The sequence below is a fragment of the Podarcis erhardii genome (assembly GCF_964252035.2).
Source record: "Podarcis erhardii genome assembly, chromosome: 3".
NCBI classification, from domain to species: Eukaryota; Metazoa; Chordata; class Lepidosauria; order Squamata; family Lacertidae; genus Podarcis; species Podarcis erhardii.
Genome location: NC_138507.1, coordinates 21,660,797 through 21,680,778, shown reverse-complemented (window position 1 = coordinate 21,680,778; position 19,982 = coordinate 21,660,797). Strand labels below are relative to the sequence as shown.

The 19,982-nt window shown below is 42.2% G+C and overlaps 1 protein-coding gene across 1 annotated transcript in view; it reads right to left on the bottom strand.

The window, feature by feature from the left end:
- Window positions 1–19,982, bottom strand: part of KLHL29 (kelch like family member 29) — a 445,478-nt gene that overhangs the window by 70,038 nt on the left and 355,458 nt on the right. Inside the window, exon 7 of the mRNA XM_081856969.1 lies at window positions 11,735–11,934. Within this exon, the coding sequence (XP_081713095.1) occupies window positions 11,735–11,934 (200 nt within the window). The remainder of the gene's footprint in view (window positions 1–11,734; window positions 11,935–19,982) is intronic.

Sequence of the window (19,982 nt, the reverse complement as noted above, 5' to 3'; positions counted from 1 at the left end):
TGTCTCCTCAAACAGAGTTTGGCCCCTTTTAAAATGGCAACTGTTCATAGAAGGACGTCCACAGACATCATAGCCAATGTAGGCCCAGTTTGCCGCAGTGACATAACCTGCATAAAATATTATCCATATGCATAGTTTTAAAGAAAATAACCAACAAGGGGCATAGGTTAAGGGTGAGGAAGTGGGGAGTCTGGGACCCTCTAAGTCAGCGGTTCTCAACCTGTGGGTCCCCAGATGTTGTTGGACTACAACTCCCATCATCCCTGAGTTCTGGCCTTGCTAGCTAGGGGTGATGGGAGTTGTAGGCCAAAAACAGCTGGGGACCCAAGGTTGAGAAAGGCTGATTTAAGTGAACCATCCTGAGACCTGTGGGTATACAGGGTGGTATACAAATTTGATAATAGTAAGTGTACAGTGGTACCTCGGGTTACTTACGCTTCAGGTTACAGACTCCACTAACTCAGAAATAGTACCTCGGGTTAAGAACTTTGCTTCAGTATGAGAACAGAAACCGTGCTCCGGCGGCGCGACAGCAGCGGGAGGCCCCATTAGCTAAAGTGGTGCTTCAGGTTAAGAACAGTTTCAGGTTAAGAACGGCCCTCTGGAACGAATTAAGTACTTAACCCGAGGCACCACTGTAGTACTACAACTTCCATCATCCCAAATCACTGGCCATGCTGGTTTGGCCTGATAAGATCTGGAGTCGCACTTTAAAAAGACTTGTAGCATTTGTCTTGTAACAGGGAACTTGGGTGAATGCTTTGCTAGCCAACGCATCATCCTGTTTGAAGTAAAGAGTTGGGGAAAATGTGGTTGGTGACTTGGATGTTCTTACTTGGCCTCTGCTTGCCAGTATTAATAACAGAACATTTGATTAAGATTCTGTGGGATGTAAACACAGGAGCAGTCAATGACAACATTCCTAGAGTGTACATGTTAGAACATGGGGAGGGATGTCTGTCCAGCAAGCAGGTAAACTTCCTGGGGACGGACTTCCTCCGCATGTGACCAGAGGTGGGTGTGGCCTCACCTGTGCAGGTAATGATAAAAGCACAGGGCAGGCAGCCACTCTCTCTCTTGCCTCTTGCCTCTTGCCTCTCTGCCATCTTCATCTTCTGAAGGAGCAACATGCCCTCTTGGCTCCCAGCCAAGAGAGGACAGTAATATCTTGCTACAAGATAGATTCTAACTGCATGTAACCTTTTTAAGCCTGCCTACCTTCTGGGATCATATTGTGAACAGAACGTGAGTAAACTCTTTTATACTTTTATAAAGACTGTGTCGTGTCTTGTATTTTAAGAGGGAACAAAGGGGAAATTACCAGAGTAATTATTATAGAGGTTCTAGCGAACCTGTGCAAGCGTTACCGTTGCGAACTTAAAGGGGAATGTCTATAAACTCTGCTGATATTTTGGGAACTTGTTAGTACAAGTTGGATAAGGATATAATTAGTCAATATATCCTCTCCTGCACCCCAGAACATTCCCACAAAGGGTTATTGGCCCCAGTATTGCATATTTCTGGGTATTTTTGAAGGATTGCATTGGATTGTGATTTTGAGTTGAGTAGTATTTTTTCTGAGTTAACTTCCTGGTAAGCACATGGTCCTTTGTTCCATTGTGCAGTGGGGATTAAGCACCCCCCCCCTTCCCTCAGAGTTCACAGTGACCCAAGGCAGTGAAGAATTGTTTTGAATTTTGAGATTTTTGAGATTTTGATTTTAAAATTTTGAGAAATTTTGAAATTTTGAAGAATTTTCAAATTTTTGGATTTTAAGATGGCTAGAGCAGCTTTTGATAGTGATGCAAAGCTAGGAATGCCTGTGCTGAATGAACACAATTTCATGCACTGGAAGCAGCGCTTGATAGCATGTTTAGATTATAAGCACATTTTGGAAGCTTTAAACCCTCAACCTACGGGATCGTCTGAGGAAGCTTTAGCCAAGATAAGTGCTTGGAAACGCATGAACAGCGAAGCTAGACACATAATTTTGAGTGGACTTCGCGATGAGCAGCTATCATTAATAAATAGTACAGATGATGCATCTCAAATCTTAAGAGATATCGAGCGCGTGTATGGAGAATCTAGCATAAACTGCTTCAGAAACCTGGTGTGTAAATTAACCAGAGTGAGGATGAATTCAAAAGAGGAATTCACAGAGCACATCAACAAGTTTACTGAGATTATTCAAAGAATTGATCTGACTCCCAAAGCTTTTGATGAAGATACAAAGATAGCATTTTTGTTATCATCACTTGGACCACGCTTTAGCGCATTTGTAAGTTTGATGGATCATAGACAAGGTCTGACCTTTAAAGACTTGATTGGTTATTTAAAAGAAGAATGCAGAGATAGAGCCGAATCTCCAGTGAGAAATGCTAGAAGCAAAGACAGTAGTTATGCATCTAGGCAATTTACAAAGTCCAAAGAGATGCCTAAGAAAGTGATTTGTTTCAATTGTAACAAAGAAGGACACATTGCAAAGAATTGCAGGGCTCCTAAAGCCAAGAAACCCCACCCCTTTGAGCCAAAAGGAGAAAAGAAGGGGAAATGTGAATGCACATGGCTACTGCAAGAAAGGAATTTAACTGTCCAGAATCGTGAGAATAGACGTAATAAATGGATAATTGATTCAGGTGCCAGCTCACATTTTTCGTATAAAAAGGACTATTTTAATGAGATAAATGATGAAGAAGGATCTGAAATTGAAATTGCAGATGGGAACATTGTTAAAGCAAAAGGTGCAGGTTCCATGAGTCTGAAATGCAATATAAATAATGAATGCATTGAGAACACAATCTCTAGAGTTTTGTATGTTCCAGAGCTGAGCTGCAATTTAATCAGCGTGTCCACTTTGGACAAGAAAGGTTTCCAGATCACATTTGGAAATGGAGAATGTAAAGTGACTAGAAATGGCAAAGTGTTTGCTCAAGCAAAGCTAATCAATGGTGTATATGAGCTTGATGTTTCAGAGAATCAGTCTGCAAAAGTGGCACATTCCAGCCAGAAGGATGAAGCAGATCTGGACCTATGGCACAGAAGGCTTGGACATAGAGACACCAGCGTCATTCTGGATCTACAGAAAAGAGATCTTGTAAGAGGCTTGCAGGTAAAGCAGAGCAACAAAGCTCCAGCAAAGTGCATAAGCTGTATTACTGAGAAGGCTGTAAAACCTTCATTTCCACGTTGTGCAGAACAAAGAAGCAACAAAGTGCTTGACATAGTGCACACTGACATATGTGGACCCATGAATGTTCCCTCACTGGGAAAGAATAGATATATTTTAATATTTCTGGATGACTTTTCAAGATTTTGTGTTGTGTATTTCCTCAAAGAGAAGAGTGAGACAGTGGACAAGCTCCAGGAATACATTGCCATGGTCAAGAACAAATTCCAGAGAGCTCCAGCTGTGTTAATGAGCGACAATGGAGGTGAGTACTGCTCAAATGAAATGCAGGCTCTCCTGGCCAAGGAAGGAATTGCACACGTAACCACAATTCCTTACACACCACAGCAGAATGCCATAGCTGAGAGAAAGTTTAGGTCCATTATGGACATGACAAGGTGCATGCTAAAGGATGCATGTTTGCCACAGAGGCTGTGGGCCGAAGGAGTGTACACGTCGGTCTATTTGCAGAATAGACTGCCAACTAAAGGTGCAGAGCGCACACCATTTGAACTTTGGCATGGGAAAGCTCCCAATCTGTCGCACATACGTGTGTTTGGAAGTCCGTGTTACTTCCACGTGCCCAAGGAACACAGACACAAGCTTGACTCCAGGGCAAAAGCAGGTATCCTTGTGGGATACGCCTCTGGAGGCAAAGGATATAGAATTATGGACTTACAAACTGGTAAGACAAATGCATACCATGCGGTTTATGTTGATGAATATGGAAAGGTAGACACTAAGAACACTGTTGTGGATTCTTCCAATGAGTCAGAAAGGACTCAAGAATTTGTATATTTCCCTTTTGAGACCCCAAAAAGTACTAATCTGCCTTCGAGTGTTACAGCACCCCCTACAGGCAACACAGAGGACCAGAACCCTGGCAGCACCAGAGACGAAGATGAGGACTCAGATGGGGACATGCCTGCGTTGGAGGAGGATGAGGAAGCTGATGCGGTCGCAGAACCAGAGGTCAGGCGCTCGTCCAGAACCAACAAAGGTGTCCCACCATTACGGTTGTCCTACTTTGCAGGGTCGGCGTTTCCACAAGAACCTTCCACTTGGGAAGAGATACAGGAGATGCCAGCTGCAGAAGCCAGTCTCTGGAGGAAGGCCGCGCAGGAGGAGATGGATGCACTGCATCAGAACAAGACCTGGACACTCACTGAGCTGCCTCCCGGTAAGAAGGCCATTGGCAGTAAATGGGTTTTCAAGGTTAAGAAGGGGTCAGAAGGAGAAGTGCAGCGCTACAAAGCTAGACTTGTAGCACAGGGATTTTCACAGCGTTTTGGTGAAGATTATGATGAAGTTTTTGCACCAACTGTGAGGTACAGCAGCGTAAGAATGCTTCTAAGCATTGCAGCCTCCAAGAAAATGAGAGTGAAACACATAGACATTGCTACCGCTTTTCTACATGGGCAGATTTCTGAAGAAATCTATATGAAACAGCCCAAAGGTTTTGTGAAACCACATGAGGCACATTTAGTGTGCAAACTGCAGAAAGGACTTTATGGACTTAAACAGGCTGCTAGAGCCTGGAACCAGAAGTTGCATAAAATGCTGACGCAACTTGGGTACAAGCAAGGCGACGCTGACAAGTGCTTGTACAGTAAGTCAAATAATGGACAATTCTCATATATCTTAGCATTTGTTGATGACCTGATTATTGCCACAGCAAGTGAGAAAGACTATACACAGATAGTAAAACACCTTAGCAAAGAGGTGGAGGTCAAGGAGCTAGGAGATGTCCAGTACTACCTCGGGATCCAGGTGGAAAGAGAAGAGGACGGCTCATTTCTTCTCAGCCAAAGACAGAAGATCCACGAGCTAATTGAGCACATGCAGATGCAAGACGCACATCCAGTTGCTACACCGATGGCTACTGACTTCCTGAAGAATCAGCAGGATTCGAAGCAGTTGCCAGACAACAATGACTACAGGTCGGCGATTGGTAAACTTTTGTATTTAGTTACCACATGTAGACCTGACTTAGCAAATGCTGTGGGGATTCTTAGCAGAAAAGTGAATTCTCCCACTGAGCATGATTGGGCAGGTGTAAAGAGGGTGGTGCGATATTTGAAGGGTACCATGAATTGTAAATTAAGGTTACCAGCCGTCAGAGACCCTAAGTTGGTTGGGTATACTGATGCGGATTGGGCTGGGGATAATGCTGATTATAAATCAACAAGTGGTCATGTTTTCATGTTTGGTGATGGACCTGTTTCATGGGGCAGTTATAAACAGAGCTGTGTAGCATTATCTTCCACAGAATCAGAATACGTTGCAGCAACAGAAGCCTGCAGAGAGATCGCCTGGCTTGATCAACTCATAAAGGACTTTGGGTTGGTGAGAAAAGGGCCTGTCAGCTTGCTAGAGGACAATCAAAGTTGCCTGAAGCTGACGCAGAGTGAGAAGTTCCTGGCCAGAACAAAACACATTGGGGTTAAATACCACTACATACGCCAGATGATCCAGGATGGACTTGTGGAACTATCCTACTGCAGCACCCAAGAGATGACTGCTGACATCCTGACGAAACCCCTACCAAGAGAGAGTTTCCAGAATCTACGTGTCAAGCTGGGACTCTGGGTGGTTGAATAAAGTTGTTTATGTTTTGTGTATGTTGTATTGCCTGAGAAGGGGTATGTGGGATGTAAACACAGGAGCAGTCAATGACAACATTCCTAGAGTGTACATGTTAGAACATGGGGAGGGATGTCTGTCCAGCAAGCAGGTAAACTTCCTGGGGACGGACTTCCTCCGCATGTGACCAGAGGTGGGTGTGGCCTCACCTGTGCAGGTAATGATAAAAGCACAGGGCAGGCAGCCACTCTCTCTCTTGCCTCTTGCCTCTTGCCTCTCTGCCATCTTCATCTTCTGAAGGAGCAACATGCCCTCTTGGCTCCCAGCCAAGAGAGGACAGTAATATCTTGCTACAAGATAGATTCTAACTGCATGTAACCTTTTTAAGCCTGCCTACCTTCTGGGATCATATTGTGAACAGAACGTGAGTAAACTCTTTTATACTTTTATAAAGACTGTGTCGTGTCTTGTATTTTAAGAGGGAACAAAGGGGAAATTACCAGAGTAATTATTATAGAGGTTCTAGCGAACCTGTGCAAGCGTTACCGTTGCGAACTTAAAGGGGAATGTCTATAAACTCTGCTGATATTTTGGGAACTTGTTAGTACAAGTTGGATAAGGATATAATTAGTCAATATATCCTCTCCTGCACCCCAGAACATTCCCACAGATTCAAGGCAGGACACCTCAAAATGAAAAGGAAGATACGTCCGTCACACTAACAATAAATAGCATGCAGAAATGATTATCCACTTGCTCATAAACAGCTTGTTCTCCGCTCTCACAGCAGCACAATATATTCTGTTTGCAAGGCACTGTTTTATGTTAGAATGCTTAATAGGTCTCCAAGTGAAATTTCAGAAATAATGATAAAATATGTAACTTACTAGTCGTCGGGGTTGCTAAGGTGTTGGGTGGGTGTTTTTTTTTGTAGTATCACGGAAATGAATCTTAAATGACTCTTAAATAAATTAGATTTAATTCTCTTGACCTCTTTCTACGATTTAAAGAGCCAGTAGAGTTATAATACTACCAATCTCTTAACAGATTGCATGTAGAGCAGTATAATCCTTCTCCTCCTACTGCTTTTTCCCTCCCTCATTTAACCCCTGGTTAAACTTTACGTAAATGTCAACTGTGGTTAATCAAAAGTAATTAAGGGGAAAAGTTTGGAAACATCATCTTAACTAGGAAGATAATAAGAAGGGTTCTTGTTAGTGCTAACAGCAGTGCCAATATAACACTTAAAACATGGTAGAAGAAGATAGGAAGAATTTGTGGAGGAAGTAATGATGTTAAGATGGTTAAAAGACAATAAGTATTTTATCTCTAGGGGCCCACAGTCAGCAATACAGTGGTACCTCGGTTTTCGAAAGTCCCGGAAGCCAAATGTTTCGGTTTTTGAATGCTGAAAACCCAGAAGTAAATGCTTCTGTTTTTGAACACACCTCGGAAGTTGAATGGCTTCCGCTACGTGTACGTGTTATTTTCCCCCCAAGTTTTCTGCAGACCACCCTTTGCTCCTTGGCTTTCAAACGTTTCAGAAGTCGAACAGTCTTCTGGAACGGATTACGTTCGAAAATTGAGGTACCCCCCCTGTACCAACTTCTGAAGCTCCTTGCCCCCACTGGTCACCATAGTCAAGAATAAAGGTGGCATGCTTATTGTTTCTTGAAGCTGTCTGCACTAGTTAGTATTATTATTTAAGTTATTCAACTTTTTTCTTGCCGCAGGCAACTCTTTACAAAAACAAAACAAAATGAAAGGTAAACAAAATCTCATACACTTAATTAAAACCAATGTGAGGAACACTTAAAATGCCCACCCTCCAGATTATGTTATTTCTTCCCTCCCCCCACCCCAGCCCTCCACTTCAGGGTTTTCACTCGATTTATAGTCAAAGTTTTCATGGGAAAGTTCATTATCTGGGAAATCATGGTTCTTATTCCCCCCTTAAAATGTACAAAATGCAAAACAAAAACAAAACACCAAACCAATCAATCTCTAGGCCAATTTGCCTCTATGACATACTAAGAAGAACAAACGAGATCTTCCACAGGTGGCTCTTAGAAGAACTTTAGAAATAGTGGTTTGCTTGTCTTTTTGCATTATAAGATTCTTGGCTAGCCCAATGCAAAAATGAAAAATGAGGCCAACTGAAAACTCCACTATCTCTGAAGCTTAATCCAGTAAGAGCTATAAATAAAAATAAGCAATTATATTTTATGAATTCTCTAAATGAGAATATAAACCTCTAGTTCCCCATATATAATGAAACTTACAGCCAACTCTCCCAATTGCATAACCATAACACGGTTCACTGAATTCACATATTAAGTATTGGAAAAGGAAAATCTCACATTGAATTAGTGGAAATAAATGTATTTTGTTATAGTAGCTGAATCTTTAGAGATAATGTGCATGGATATGTCTGTGGATCATTATGAAAGCCATAAAATCTATTAATTTAAAACACACTGGAGGGCAGCTATTAAAGGAAATCTGCACCAGCACAGCAAATGCCATCTAATATCCAGTTTTGGAATAGATGCATGCAATTTGGACAAAACAGATGTGAGGGAAACAGGAAACGCAAGGCCCTCAATCTTCTATGCTCACATCAGAAATTGAACGTTTGGATTATCCTTCAAGGTATAATGTGCCAGAGCATGATGCAAGGACAGTTTGAGCATCTCCCACCACAGGAGATATGAGAGGTTCACATTTAATGTGTAATTAGTGATGCCACCAAAGTTCATGATGGCTTGGATCATAACATAAACTTGTCCCATAATGGTTGGCTGTGGTACTAAGGAAAATTGGGGGCCTTGAAACTGGGATGCAGCAAGGAGCCCTGGGGTGTGCAGTTCCTAGGAAACACCCACTTGTAGGTTAACCCAATTCCAGAACTCTGAAGAAATTACATTTCTCAGGACCTTGAAGAGAGGCCTTCAAATAGTCTGCATGGCTGGTACCACTGATACCAAGTAAGAAGGGGGGTAGCAGCAACCTGTGGGGGAAGTTATGTCTGTGCGCTTATGATGTAGTTGAGGGGGGCCTTTAGACCTCATTTTGTTTCAAATGATGTCATCCGCAGCGTGAGTGAGCCCACATTTCAGAACTAGCACCAAGTCCAATTTTGAACGGGACGTGGGTGGTGCTGCCGTCTAAACCACAGAGCCTAGGGCTTGCCGATCAGAAGGTTGGCGGTTCGAATCCCTGCAATGGGGTGAGCTCCCGTTCCTCAGTCCCTGTTCCTGCTCACCTAGCAGTTCAAAAGCACGTCAAAGTGCAAGTAGATACCATAAATTTCGCTCTATAACACGCAGATTTTTTTCTCCTAAAAAGTAAGGGGAAATGTCTGTGCGTGTTATTGAGCGAATGTGTGGTCCCTGGAGCTGACTCGCCGGAGCGCAGGGGCAAAAATCAGGCAAAAATAAGATCGGTCGGTCGGGCGGAGGGAAGGCGGAAGCTGCTGCTTTCCTGCATTCTGCCTCAGGGTCTTACTGCCCACCCGCTTCTGTTGCTGCGTTTGCTCAAACTCAACAAGGAGCAGGGAATCCCCTGCCCTCCTGGCAAGCAGAGGGTTAAGGAAAGGATCGAGTCCTTCCTTCTAATTCTTTCCTAGTCACACTGCGTGCAGGCTCCAGCCCACCACCTCCTCCTCTCCGTGCTCTAGGGACTCGCAGGCAGCCGATAAACATGCAGGTGATAGAGAGAGGGCTGGCTTGGGGTGGGGGTGGGGACTTTTGCCTTCCTTTCCTCCCCCCCCACCCCGTTAAACTCCTCTCCTGCATTCTTAGCCAGCTGCTTCTCCGCACACCCCTCTTGTGCTTCTTGTCCCTTCTGTGTTTTTCCTTCCCTCCCCATTTAAAATGTGGTGACAAAGCACGGATCCACATGGATCCTCAGGATTTTTGCATTGGGTCACCCCAAATTCACCATCAGATCACATTACATGTCCATGGCTACAGTCTGTACCAAAAAAATCACGCACCCACTGTTGCCTGGGGCTGCAATGGTGCAAAAACGTGGTTACAAAGCATGGATCCACAGGATCTTTGCACTGGGTCACCCCAAATTCACCATCAGATAACATAGCATGTCCATGGCTACAGCCTGCACCAAAAAAATCACGCACCCACTGTGGCCTGGGGCCACAATGGTGCAAAAACGTGGTTACAAAGCACGGATCCACATGGATCCTCAGGATTTTTGCATTGGGTCACCCCAAATTCACCATCAGATCACATAGCATGTCCATGGCTACAGCCTGCACCAAAAAAATCACGCACCCACTGTTGCCTGGGGCTGCAATGGTACAAAAACGTGGTTACAAAGCATGGATCCACAGGGATTCTCAGGATCTTTGCATTGGGTCACCCCAAATTCACCATCAGATCACATAGCATGTCCATGGCTACAGCCTGCACCAAAAAAATCACACACCCACTGTTGCCTGGGGCTGCAATGGTGCAAAAACGTGGTTACAAAGCATGGATCCACAGGGATTCTCAGGATCTTTGCATTGGGTCACCCCAAATTCACCATCAGATCACATAGCATGTCCATGGCTACAGCCTGCACCAAAAAAATCATGCACCCACTGTTGCCTGGGGCTGCAATGGTGCAAAAACGTGGTTACAAAGCATGGATCCACAGGAATTCTCAGGATTTTTGCATTGGGTCACCCCAAATTCACCATCAGATCACATGTCTGTGGCCACAGCATGAAGCCCAAAAATGATACATCCACTGTTTCATTCAGAATGTTTTTTCCCTTGTTTTCCTCCTCTAAAAACGATGTGTGTGTTATGGTCAGGTGCGTGTTATAGAGCGAAAAATACGGTAAATAGGTACCGCTCTGGCGGGAAGGTAAACGTTGTTTCCATGCGCTGCTCTGGTTCACCAGAAGCGGCTTAGTCATGCTGGCCACATGACCCGGAAGCTGTCTGCAGACAAACACTGGCTCCCTCGGCCAGTAAAGCGAGATGAGCGCCACAACCCCAGAGTCGTCCATGACTGGACTTAACGGTCAGGGGTCCCTTTACCTTTTACCAATTCTGAACTGAGGTGGGGGGAGTTCACTCATCCAAACCTGTTATTCCTTGCAACAATTCTGCTCTAGCTGAAGCCATTCTGAAGGACAGTTCTAGCATCTTAGAAGCTGCTCTGGTTTGTGGGGCAATCTACCCTACTGGTTCTGGAAACTAACCTTGAGCTAGTTAATTAGCTCTCCTCCCTGCATATAAGTGGGAGGAGTATTTTTTTCCCCTAAGTGGGAAGGGTATTTTTTTTATGATGGAGATATGAACCTCTCACATCCCAGGGACAAAAGAACAACTCAATAATAATAATAATAATAATAATAATAATAATAATAATAATAATACTCAATGCACAAAGAAGCACCCTGTGACCTGTATATATTACGTGAAGTAAACATAATTTACTCTTTAATTTCTTTATGTTTCTGGAAATTAAGGGCGAAGGACATATATGCAGGACTCTGAAACCCCATACCTAATCAGTGGACATCTTATTCAGGAATTTATTCTGCATACAGCGATTATATTGGACACAGCCCATAAACTTCCTAGCATATTAGCAAGGACCAGACGCTTGTATTTTCTTTTATATGCGAGTTGAGATTCTTGTGGAGGATGCCCAATAGCACATCCAGTGCTTTTAATGTACTTCTGCAGCCTCAAGGCGTGCACCCAGCCTTGGTAAAAAGTCCACAATTCACTCAAGTAAGCAATACTATTTGCAATGCAGCACACCATGACTGGATGGTAGCTGTACTTAAGGTGCCGTGATTTTAACAAGACCACACTGCACCTGAAGTACAGCCACAAACAAATAGTGGTCTGTCCTATTGTAAATGACATTTAACCACAAATTTTATAGAAGAGTTGCACATGGTGGAAAATTCTGAGGTTCGGAATCAAGACAGAGAGAGAGAGAAACAGCATGAATTCTTACCTAGAAATGACACACAGACTTTGCAGAATGTATGAAATTGGAACTTGCTGGCAGCTTCCAGAAGAGTTTTGGCATTGACGGAATCTATTACTAAGGAACCTGTATAAACAAACTCCAGCAGTAATTCCAGGACATCCGCCGTGAGATTTGATAATTCCAACTCCAGCTTCTCACTGCTTCTGCTACTGTCCCGGGGTGACCTAGCAACAGCAGACAATGAAATTCTTACAGGATATTAACATTCCCCCAGTGGTTGTCACTTACTGATGGCTTGAAAATCATACAACAATTCACTGACACAGAGTTTTGTTGTTGTTTAAGAATTGAAAAATACTGTATCTTTAAAAAAAAAAATATCAATGAACTTAAAAACACTTTATTACTGGATCTGAAAGAGAAGAGTCTTGCACACCAAAAAATACCAACCCAAACATTATTGCTATTCTGCATATTCATGCAAAAAAATAATAATTTGCAAACCAACCAACCAAACAAAAATTAAGAAGATGAGCCAACATTAATGAAAATGTGGAATAGGATTAACTTTCAAAGGGAAGCAATACATTTTCATGTTTACATTCTGTGTTCTCTTCATCTTTGGATAGTGAAAACAAAGTTCCCTGTTTTCAAGATAAAAGGTCACTTGTCCCCCCCCCCCCCCCCGCCCAAGACTAGATCCTTCATACAGAACATGGGACAATACCTTACAGGGTATTTAGGGATACATTTATGGACCTTTTCTATAAACCAAAGTAGGAGAGGAACAGTTGTTATAATGGTTCTGAGTCTGACATTCGAAAAGTTGCGGACTTTTTATTTTATTTCAAACCCTATAAATTTTGTGTGCATATTTGTTTGACTTCAAAAAAATATATTGTTCCCTTTTAGGCACTAAAAGAAAAGAAAAACAAAAAAGGAAGGAAGGAGACCCCTCATGGAATTGCTTTGAAAACTGAATACAAGACAAGATAGACAGACAAAATGGTTAGAGCGAAAGAGGGAAGGGTTTTTTGGGGGGAACAACAACCAGCTCTGCCACAGGAAGCCAGCAGCCATCCTCTCGAAGTTTCATGACCGTGGCCTACCGGTTTTTCCTGCATAAAGTGCTAAACAATTTGGTGATCAAAATATTGCCTGCATTTGAATTGTGCATTAGTGCTTGTGGAACTATCAGACAAAATATATAAATAAAAATAAAATAGATACATGGAGTGGGTGGTGGGTGGGAAGGGTTCAGTTCCTAACCGCTGGCTCAGGGTATAGCTGCAAAACACTAAAGTCGGGTTATACCTGAAAGACAAAATAAAACAAAAATAAAAATGCATTTGGTAACGTCAAGAAAAGGGGAGGAAAGACTGTTAGCGCAGGAAAGCAAATGCCTTTAAAATGGTTAGAGCCGCCAGGACCTTCTTTTGGAAGCGTTACACTGATCTCAGTGGAGGTACAAAATCCAGTTACTCCGCCACTGATACCCATTTCAGAATTCACACCAAAAAACTGTAAGTCTTGTTAAACTTTTCGTAAAAGGGTCACAAAAGACCAGTTAGCTTTTAAGAGAAGCGTGGAATGCAGCAATTTTGCAAGAGGCCTTGTTTTTCAAGGTATGTATCTTGCTAAACAACTTTAACCGGCTTATCTCCAAGGAGTTGGGGCAAGATGAAGGAACATGGATCCTCCATCTTCTTCCTCCCCTTTCCACTTGTTTTTCCTCTACCCAGCTCCGGACTCAAAGCAATGACACGAAATACCTCAGACATATGGATAGCCCTTTCTAAATGGAAGTTTGGTGGTTCTGACACAAAGGAGTCTCTGTTAAGCCATGGATGCTGCAGAAACTCACACACAGCTCTAAACGTGTGAATTAACAGTTTAGACCATTTCAACTGCTTGATAAAACTAAGTAAGCACGCAAGCCTCTGAAAATTCCCAAAGCTTTGCAGATTTGCTAAATTTAGGGATGGAAAGGTACCTTCATTGGAGGCTGGTGCATTAGCAGAAATGGGCCATGGCTCCTCAACCCCAGCATGTCTCCACTTGTCTGCTTTCTTGTTTACAAACCAATCAGGGATGGCTCTCCTCGTCATTGGCTTTGGCGCCATTGGTTCCCTGCAGGTCCTAATGTTCACCATCTATCCCTGGTTACCTCTAATGGGGATCTCTATACCTAACATCCCCTCACTGTGAACTCTCATTTATTTGTGAGCATACACGCACTGAAAACATACTGATGGTGCAATATTAATTTCAACAATTTGCTTAGTATTTGGTTGTTGGGTTGCAAGTTGACAAATCTGCAGCAGTCCTTCCCCTCACTCAGCAGTGAAAACATGGAAGGGAGAGACTAATCTTTGCGCAACACTCAGGAAGTCTAAAACAGAACAAGGATTTAGGTGAAGGGTGTCTCTACTGATGTTCTAACCACGAGACCATCCTTAATGTTTATGCAAGTTCAGAGTATTAATAAGTGGTTGTCCTTGCTAAGCTTTCTCTGGAGATAACAGAAGCTAACAGCAGTGAGGAAGCTGTTAGCAGCCTTAGCTATGATTAGAATAAAGAAAACACAAATATTAGAGACAACTCCACCCTGGAATAATTCAGTGATAATCTCTTCTCCTTTGTAATACACCAAGCTTTAAACGGCTGTTGCAATTGATTAAACACCAAAACAAAGCTAAGGTGTTTAATCAATCACAAAAGCCTCTTATGGAGAGCATAATACCCAGCGGAGATTATTGATGTTACACAACCTGCCAGAAACGGAAAAGAAAATTGTATCCTTTTCTTCTTCTGGTGACAGTTTTGATATTGGCAAGATGCTGCAACCGGGATGTTCGTTCAGCATACAGATCATGGTAGGCACTGCTTAAATCCATGATTTGGATTCAAATACCGAGAAAGGGTCTGCCTCAGCTACCGCCAGAGAACAAGTTCAGGTTTCATGATGGTGAACTGACTTGCGCAAATTTTGATTAGATGCCAGATGAGTTACTGGCTGAAATTGTCCCTATGAGATGGGGAAAAGGTAGAGACACATTTCCCCATCTGCATCTATACTGGAATTGTTTTTATCATGTTTTAATTGTTTCGTTGCTTGTGTGTTTGCTACACTAGGCTCCTTCGAGAGGAAGGGTGGGATTGAATGAAATAAATAAAATAAATGAGTGAAATTTCAAAAGGAGCAGAAAAGTTTTGTGTGCAAACAACCAGGACTAGATAAACTCTTAATTTGCAAACTCAGTTAAAATGTACATCTGTAAACAGAATTAACTAGGGGCTGGTTAACTGTTCTCTCTCAAACAATTGGGTTTAAATTTCTTAATTTGTGTACAGGTCAGTGTGCTAAGCAGATTTCCCATTAATATATTGGAGGGCATGTTCTTCTCTCAAGTGAGAAAGTGAAACAAAATGGCTTTGTTGTCCTCAGGTAAGCAGCAAATGGAAGCAGGGCTGTAGTGACAGAGAACCAATGAAATGCTGCCAAGCACATGACAAACGGCCCACCCCACCTCCAAAAAGCGCTAAGGGGAATCCACATTTAACAATGACTCTGGATGATAAACAAGTTATTTTTGCTTATCGGATTATCTGTCTAATGGAAAAATCCATATTAAATTGGGGGTGGGGGAGAGAGAGTACAGGCTGGTGTTTTGATGAGGATGCTACTAAAAACTTGCATGCATGAGTAGCACTAAATCTACATTAAATTTCCATATGGACAAGCCTGGAGAGAAAGAGTAATTGCTAAGTCACTGCCCTGGTGCCACTGGAACACAGAGCTCTGCTTGAAATACAGAACTATAAGAGATTCTTGAACAACATCTCAATAAAACAGCAGTTGGACATTCGTAGGCTGCACAGGAAGTTTCAGCTACTTTCTGTTAATTCTGGCTGCACTAAATGTTTATTTCACTACACAGGAATGGTACCCTATGAGTTTTTCAATTGTTGTATTCATTTGGATTCAGAACTCCTTCCCCAGTCACCTTGCCTATCTAGTATGGAACTTGCTATTTGTGGAAACTATTAGACACCTTCCCCACCCCTTTTGCTCTATGAAAAGCAACTCAAAGGAGCATACAAATATATTCCGCTAGTTAGCACACTTTCCCCTAACACGGAAAATGTTGCTCACTGGTTCTGGGGCAATTTTATCAGCAAGATAGCTAGTACTTTCAATTCATCCCCATCTCCATCCTTTCGGACAACACATGTCCACTTAGGCCTCCAAGCAGGAAGATGTGCGTCTCTGGAAGACTCATCCCCTACCTCCCCACCTGCAATGTGGGGCTCTCATTGATTGAGAGGGTTGGTGTCCCTTTAAAAAGCTGTTGCCTGTGCTAGCTGAAGCTTCTTTACAATCAATTACAGTGGTGCTTCGCAAGACGAAATTAATTCGTTCCGCGAGTCTCTTCGTCTTGCGGTTTCTTCGTCTTGCGAAGCACGGCTATTAGTGGCTTAGCGGATTAGCGCTATTAGCGGTTTAGCGGCTATTAGCGGCTTAGAAAAAGGGGGGGAAAGGGAAAAAACTCGCAAGAACTCGCCCGACGTTTCATCTTGCGAAGCAAGCCCATAGGGAAATTCGTCTTGCGAAGCACCTCAAAAGACAGAAAACCCTTTCGTCTAGCGAGTTTTTCGTCTTGCGAGGCATTCGTCTTGCGGGGCACCACTGTATGGGATTTTCCCCATCCTTCCTCCAAGCTGCAGCTGCAGCCTCCGTCCATTACTTCCTCCTCCTCTGATCGGCAGAGGTTATTGGACAATTGAAGTTATCTGGCTGCAGATGTTGAGAACAATCACATTAGAAAATAAGAATTTGGGCGGGGGGGGGGAGGCTGGTTTGGCTGCCCTGAGGGTCTATTTAGGGCCCCAAAAATCAGTTATAAAAATTCTTACAAGTGTTGTAAATGTGGTACTATAATGCTGAAACGGGAAAAGTGCTGAAAGCACTTTGGTCTCTAAATATAAGTCTGAATTCTCCTGAATCACTAAATGCCAGTTATTCCTTCTTAATACTTCATGGAAGATATAATGAATGCCAAGTTTTACTGTAGCAAAACATTGAATAATGTAAGTAGACATAATACACTCAGGAAGAAGAAGAAATGTCAAAAAATGAAATTTGTTTCCATACAATTTTATATGTCTCTGTTAGCTTGCATGTTCCAGAAATCAGCAGATGCATAAATGGGAACAGCTGATCAGTTTTGCTCTTTGCCCTAAAGGTTTAAATAGAATGATGTCATTTATTGGGCTTGTAATCACTGCCCACATTATAAAGGTCAAACTTTTCACACTGCGGCAGGAAATCAATCGTTTCTCCCAACAACCCATGGGAAAAGAAAGTTTTGCTTCTCGAGAATAATGTGTAATAATAAACAATTTTAGTCTTTATCAGCTTGGCAATCTTGGAGAGTGAAAAGCTGGCAAAGCCTGATAGATAAGCTCATTAAAATTAGGAAGTGATTTAGAACAAGACTCAAGATTTATCAGGAGCTGAGACAAGTTAGGAGGAGAGCTTAATTTTATGTAGGCTGTCAGGGAATTCTTTCACAATTGGAAAACGTGGAGCCTACAGTGGGTGATGGATACTCTCACAGTCGTACCAGAAAGAAACAGATAAGATATATTACATTATAGCCCTGCTGTAGATCAGAGTTTTAACTATCTGGAGAATGTTATGTGGGGGCATAATCCGACTAAAAATAAATGCATTTGTAACATGACCTGCCCACTTAGGCTGCAATCCTTAACCCCACTTACCTGGGAGTAAGCCCCATTAAATTCAATAAGCCTTATGTCTGAGTTGACGTAGTTTAGATTTTGCTATTAGTTAAACTAAAATAAGGGGGGGGGGGAGAGACTTAGAATAGAAACAAAATATGCAAATAAAACTTCTTGTGCAAAGAAAGGGTCATTTGTTATACCTAATCCATAAGACCCAAGCAGCTACACTTTTCCCATTCTCCTTTTATCAGCTTATTTGAAGATAAAAGAACAAAATGCTTCAAAGGGGTGGGGGGGTGGGGGAGAGAGAGATGATTTAGATACAGATCTAACAAAGTGTGTTTGCAACCATCTTAAGGTTCTTGCCTTTAATTTATGCCTGACATTGCTTCTGAGATTTAACACAGGCATATGGTCCCCTTTTGATGATTGATGGTGGTAGAACTGTCTTCTCCATCTTCCCTTAGAAACCACCACAAAGTCAAATTTTGCCTTTCTGTATGTGCTTGTACATAAGCACACACACATCAACATATTCCATCAATGATTCTCCCCCCTTCAAGCAGCAATATAGCTCTAGATAATAAAAGTCTCCTCCACGATCAAGGTGACATTTGGGGAGATGGCTGTATCCATCAGTCTATGGATGGTCCTTCCACTGCTGCCTCTAAAATCCCTGAAGTTTCTTTTGCTATGGCAAAGCTACTTAGGCCTCATTAAATCCACTAACCATATTTATTTTGGCTGATTAACCATCTGATTGTCTTTTGAAGATTGGCCATATTCTCTCTCCAATTCTTATTACATATGGAAAGCTACCTATACATATTATAGACAGCTGTCTGCTCTCTAGTTACATGCTTGGGTTAACATTAACAAGTAAAAACAAACTGAGGATGTTAAAAATGAAGCCATCTGCCAGAATAATAAGTGTGAATAATGTGAAATGTGTTATATAAGCCCTGCAACTTAGAACAGTTGGTCTGGCGTCATTTCATAGTGACACACCACCAAACTGTGAGAGGTATTCTGTGCATGTAGAACACAACAATAATCACACATATGTAACCTCCAAACCACACCGCTAATTAAAAATAAAAGTAATAGTGCTAGGGGGGATACCGGCTAACACACTAGTCAGGCTGAACATTGTATTTGAGAACTTTAAGTCACTGCCCTGTTCAAAGCTGCAATTTTAACGGTATTTTATTTCAACTGGCTAAAACCAGGCAACACCAAACAACCACAGGTACAAAGCACAAGTAGTTCATATGAGATTAAACTAATTTTAATTAGTAAAAACTTGTTTGGAATTGCAGTAGGTAGACTCATTGAAAAGATGGAGCAGGCTGGACTATAATCTATAAATCCACACCAGATAATTTCGTGAAGAACACTGGACTACAGGAATAAACAATCTGAGGAACGATTGAGTCTTTGTTGCCCTCATGTGTTTCAGAGGATCCTGGTTCACTCTCCAGTATGGTAGGATTAAGGCACCACCACAAAATTTCATTGTTATAAAAACACTATGTCCACCTTACAAATAAATCCATCAACATTTTTACTAGCTTGCCTATCTTCTGTCATATTCTGCATTCAGGCTGCCAAAGAAGAAAAGACTTTTCCTATTGATAAAACCGTCTTTGCCTGGTTGCCTGGAAGAAATTTTGACTTGTTGCAGCCAGCCAGGCAAGCAAACAAACACAACACCAAAAAACACCTGAACTACAGGCTTTCATGCTCTGAGTTTCAGGACCATAGCAAACGTACATATTAGATGTCCTGCCAGATTTTTTTATTAATAGAGAATGCCTCTGCCACGCTGTTGAGCCATCTTGGTCCTGGCTCAAAAGTCAGTGCCCAATCTTTTGTTGCAACATTCTCTTTCACCTCTAAGTCAAGGGCCTCTGTGTAATCCCCCTTATCCCATTGTTACTGCTGTGAGTTCCATTAGCAGACAGTAGGCAATGAATGGCTTCTCAGGCATGCTGGCCGACCGTTGCTGTTCATGCCCGTATTGCTAATTTAAATTCCAAGCGTCTGCCCCACCCTCACAATCAGACTACCAAATGTAGTTTTCCTTGGCTCAGCTTCCTTTTGGTGAGGGACGTAATTAACTTTAGAATAAATAGTTGTTCTCTGTATCCACTTAAAAGGAAAAACAAGGATCTGCTACCTAGATCAATGGAATAAATAAACAACAATAAATTGGTTGCCTTCTCTGGCTGTCTTGTTTGGTTCTAACAGAAACAGGAAATCCAAGTTTTGAAAAAGCAGAATGAGATCAAAAGTGGAGATGAAGTTCTACTTCTTTATTTTTTGTTCTTAACCTTCGTAAAATTGTTTTGGTTGGCAAGCAAAGGACACTATGGACCTCATGAGGCTCATGGGTCTGATACTTAATGCAGTCATATTGTAAGAATTCTGTTGAAGTCTTGCGCAATGTAAGCTGAATGACTTTTTGCAAGGAAAGAATGGTCCTCAAGGAATTGAAAATTTCAGGCGTAAAAGAACAAAGTGA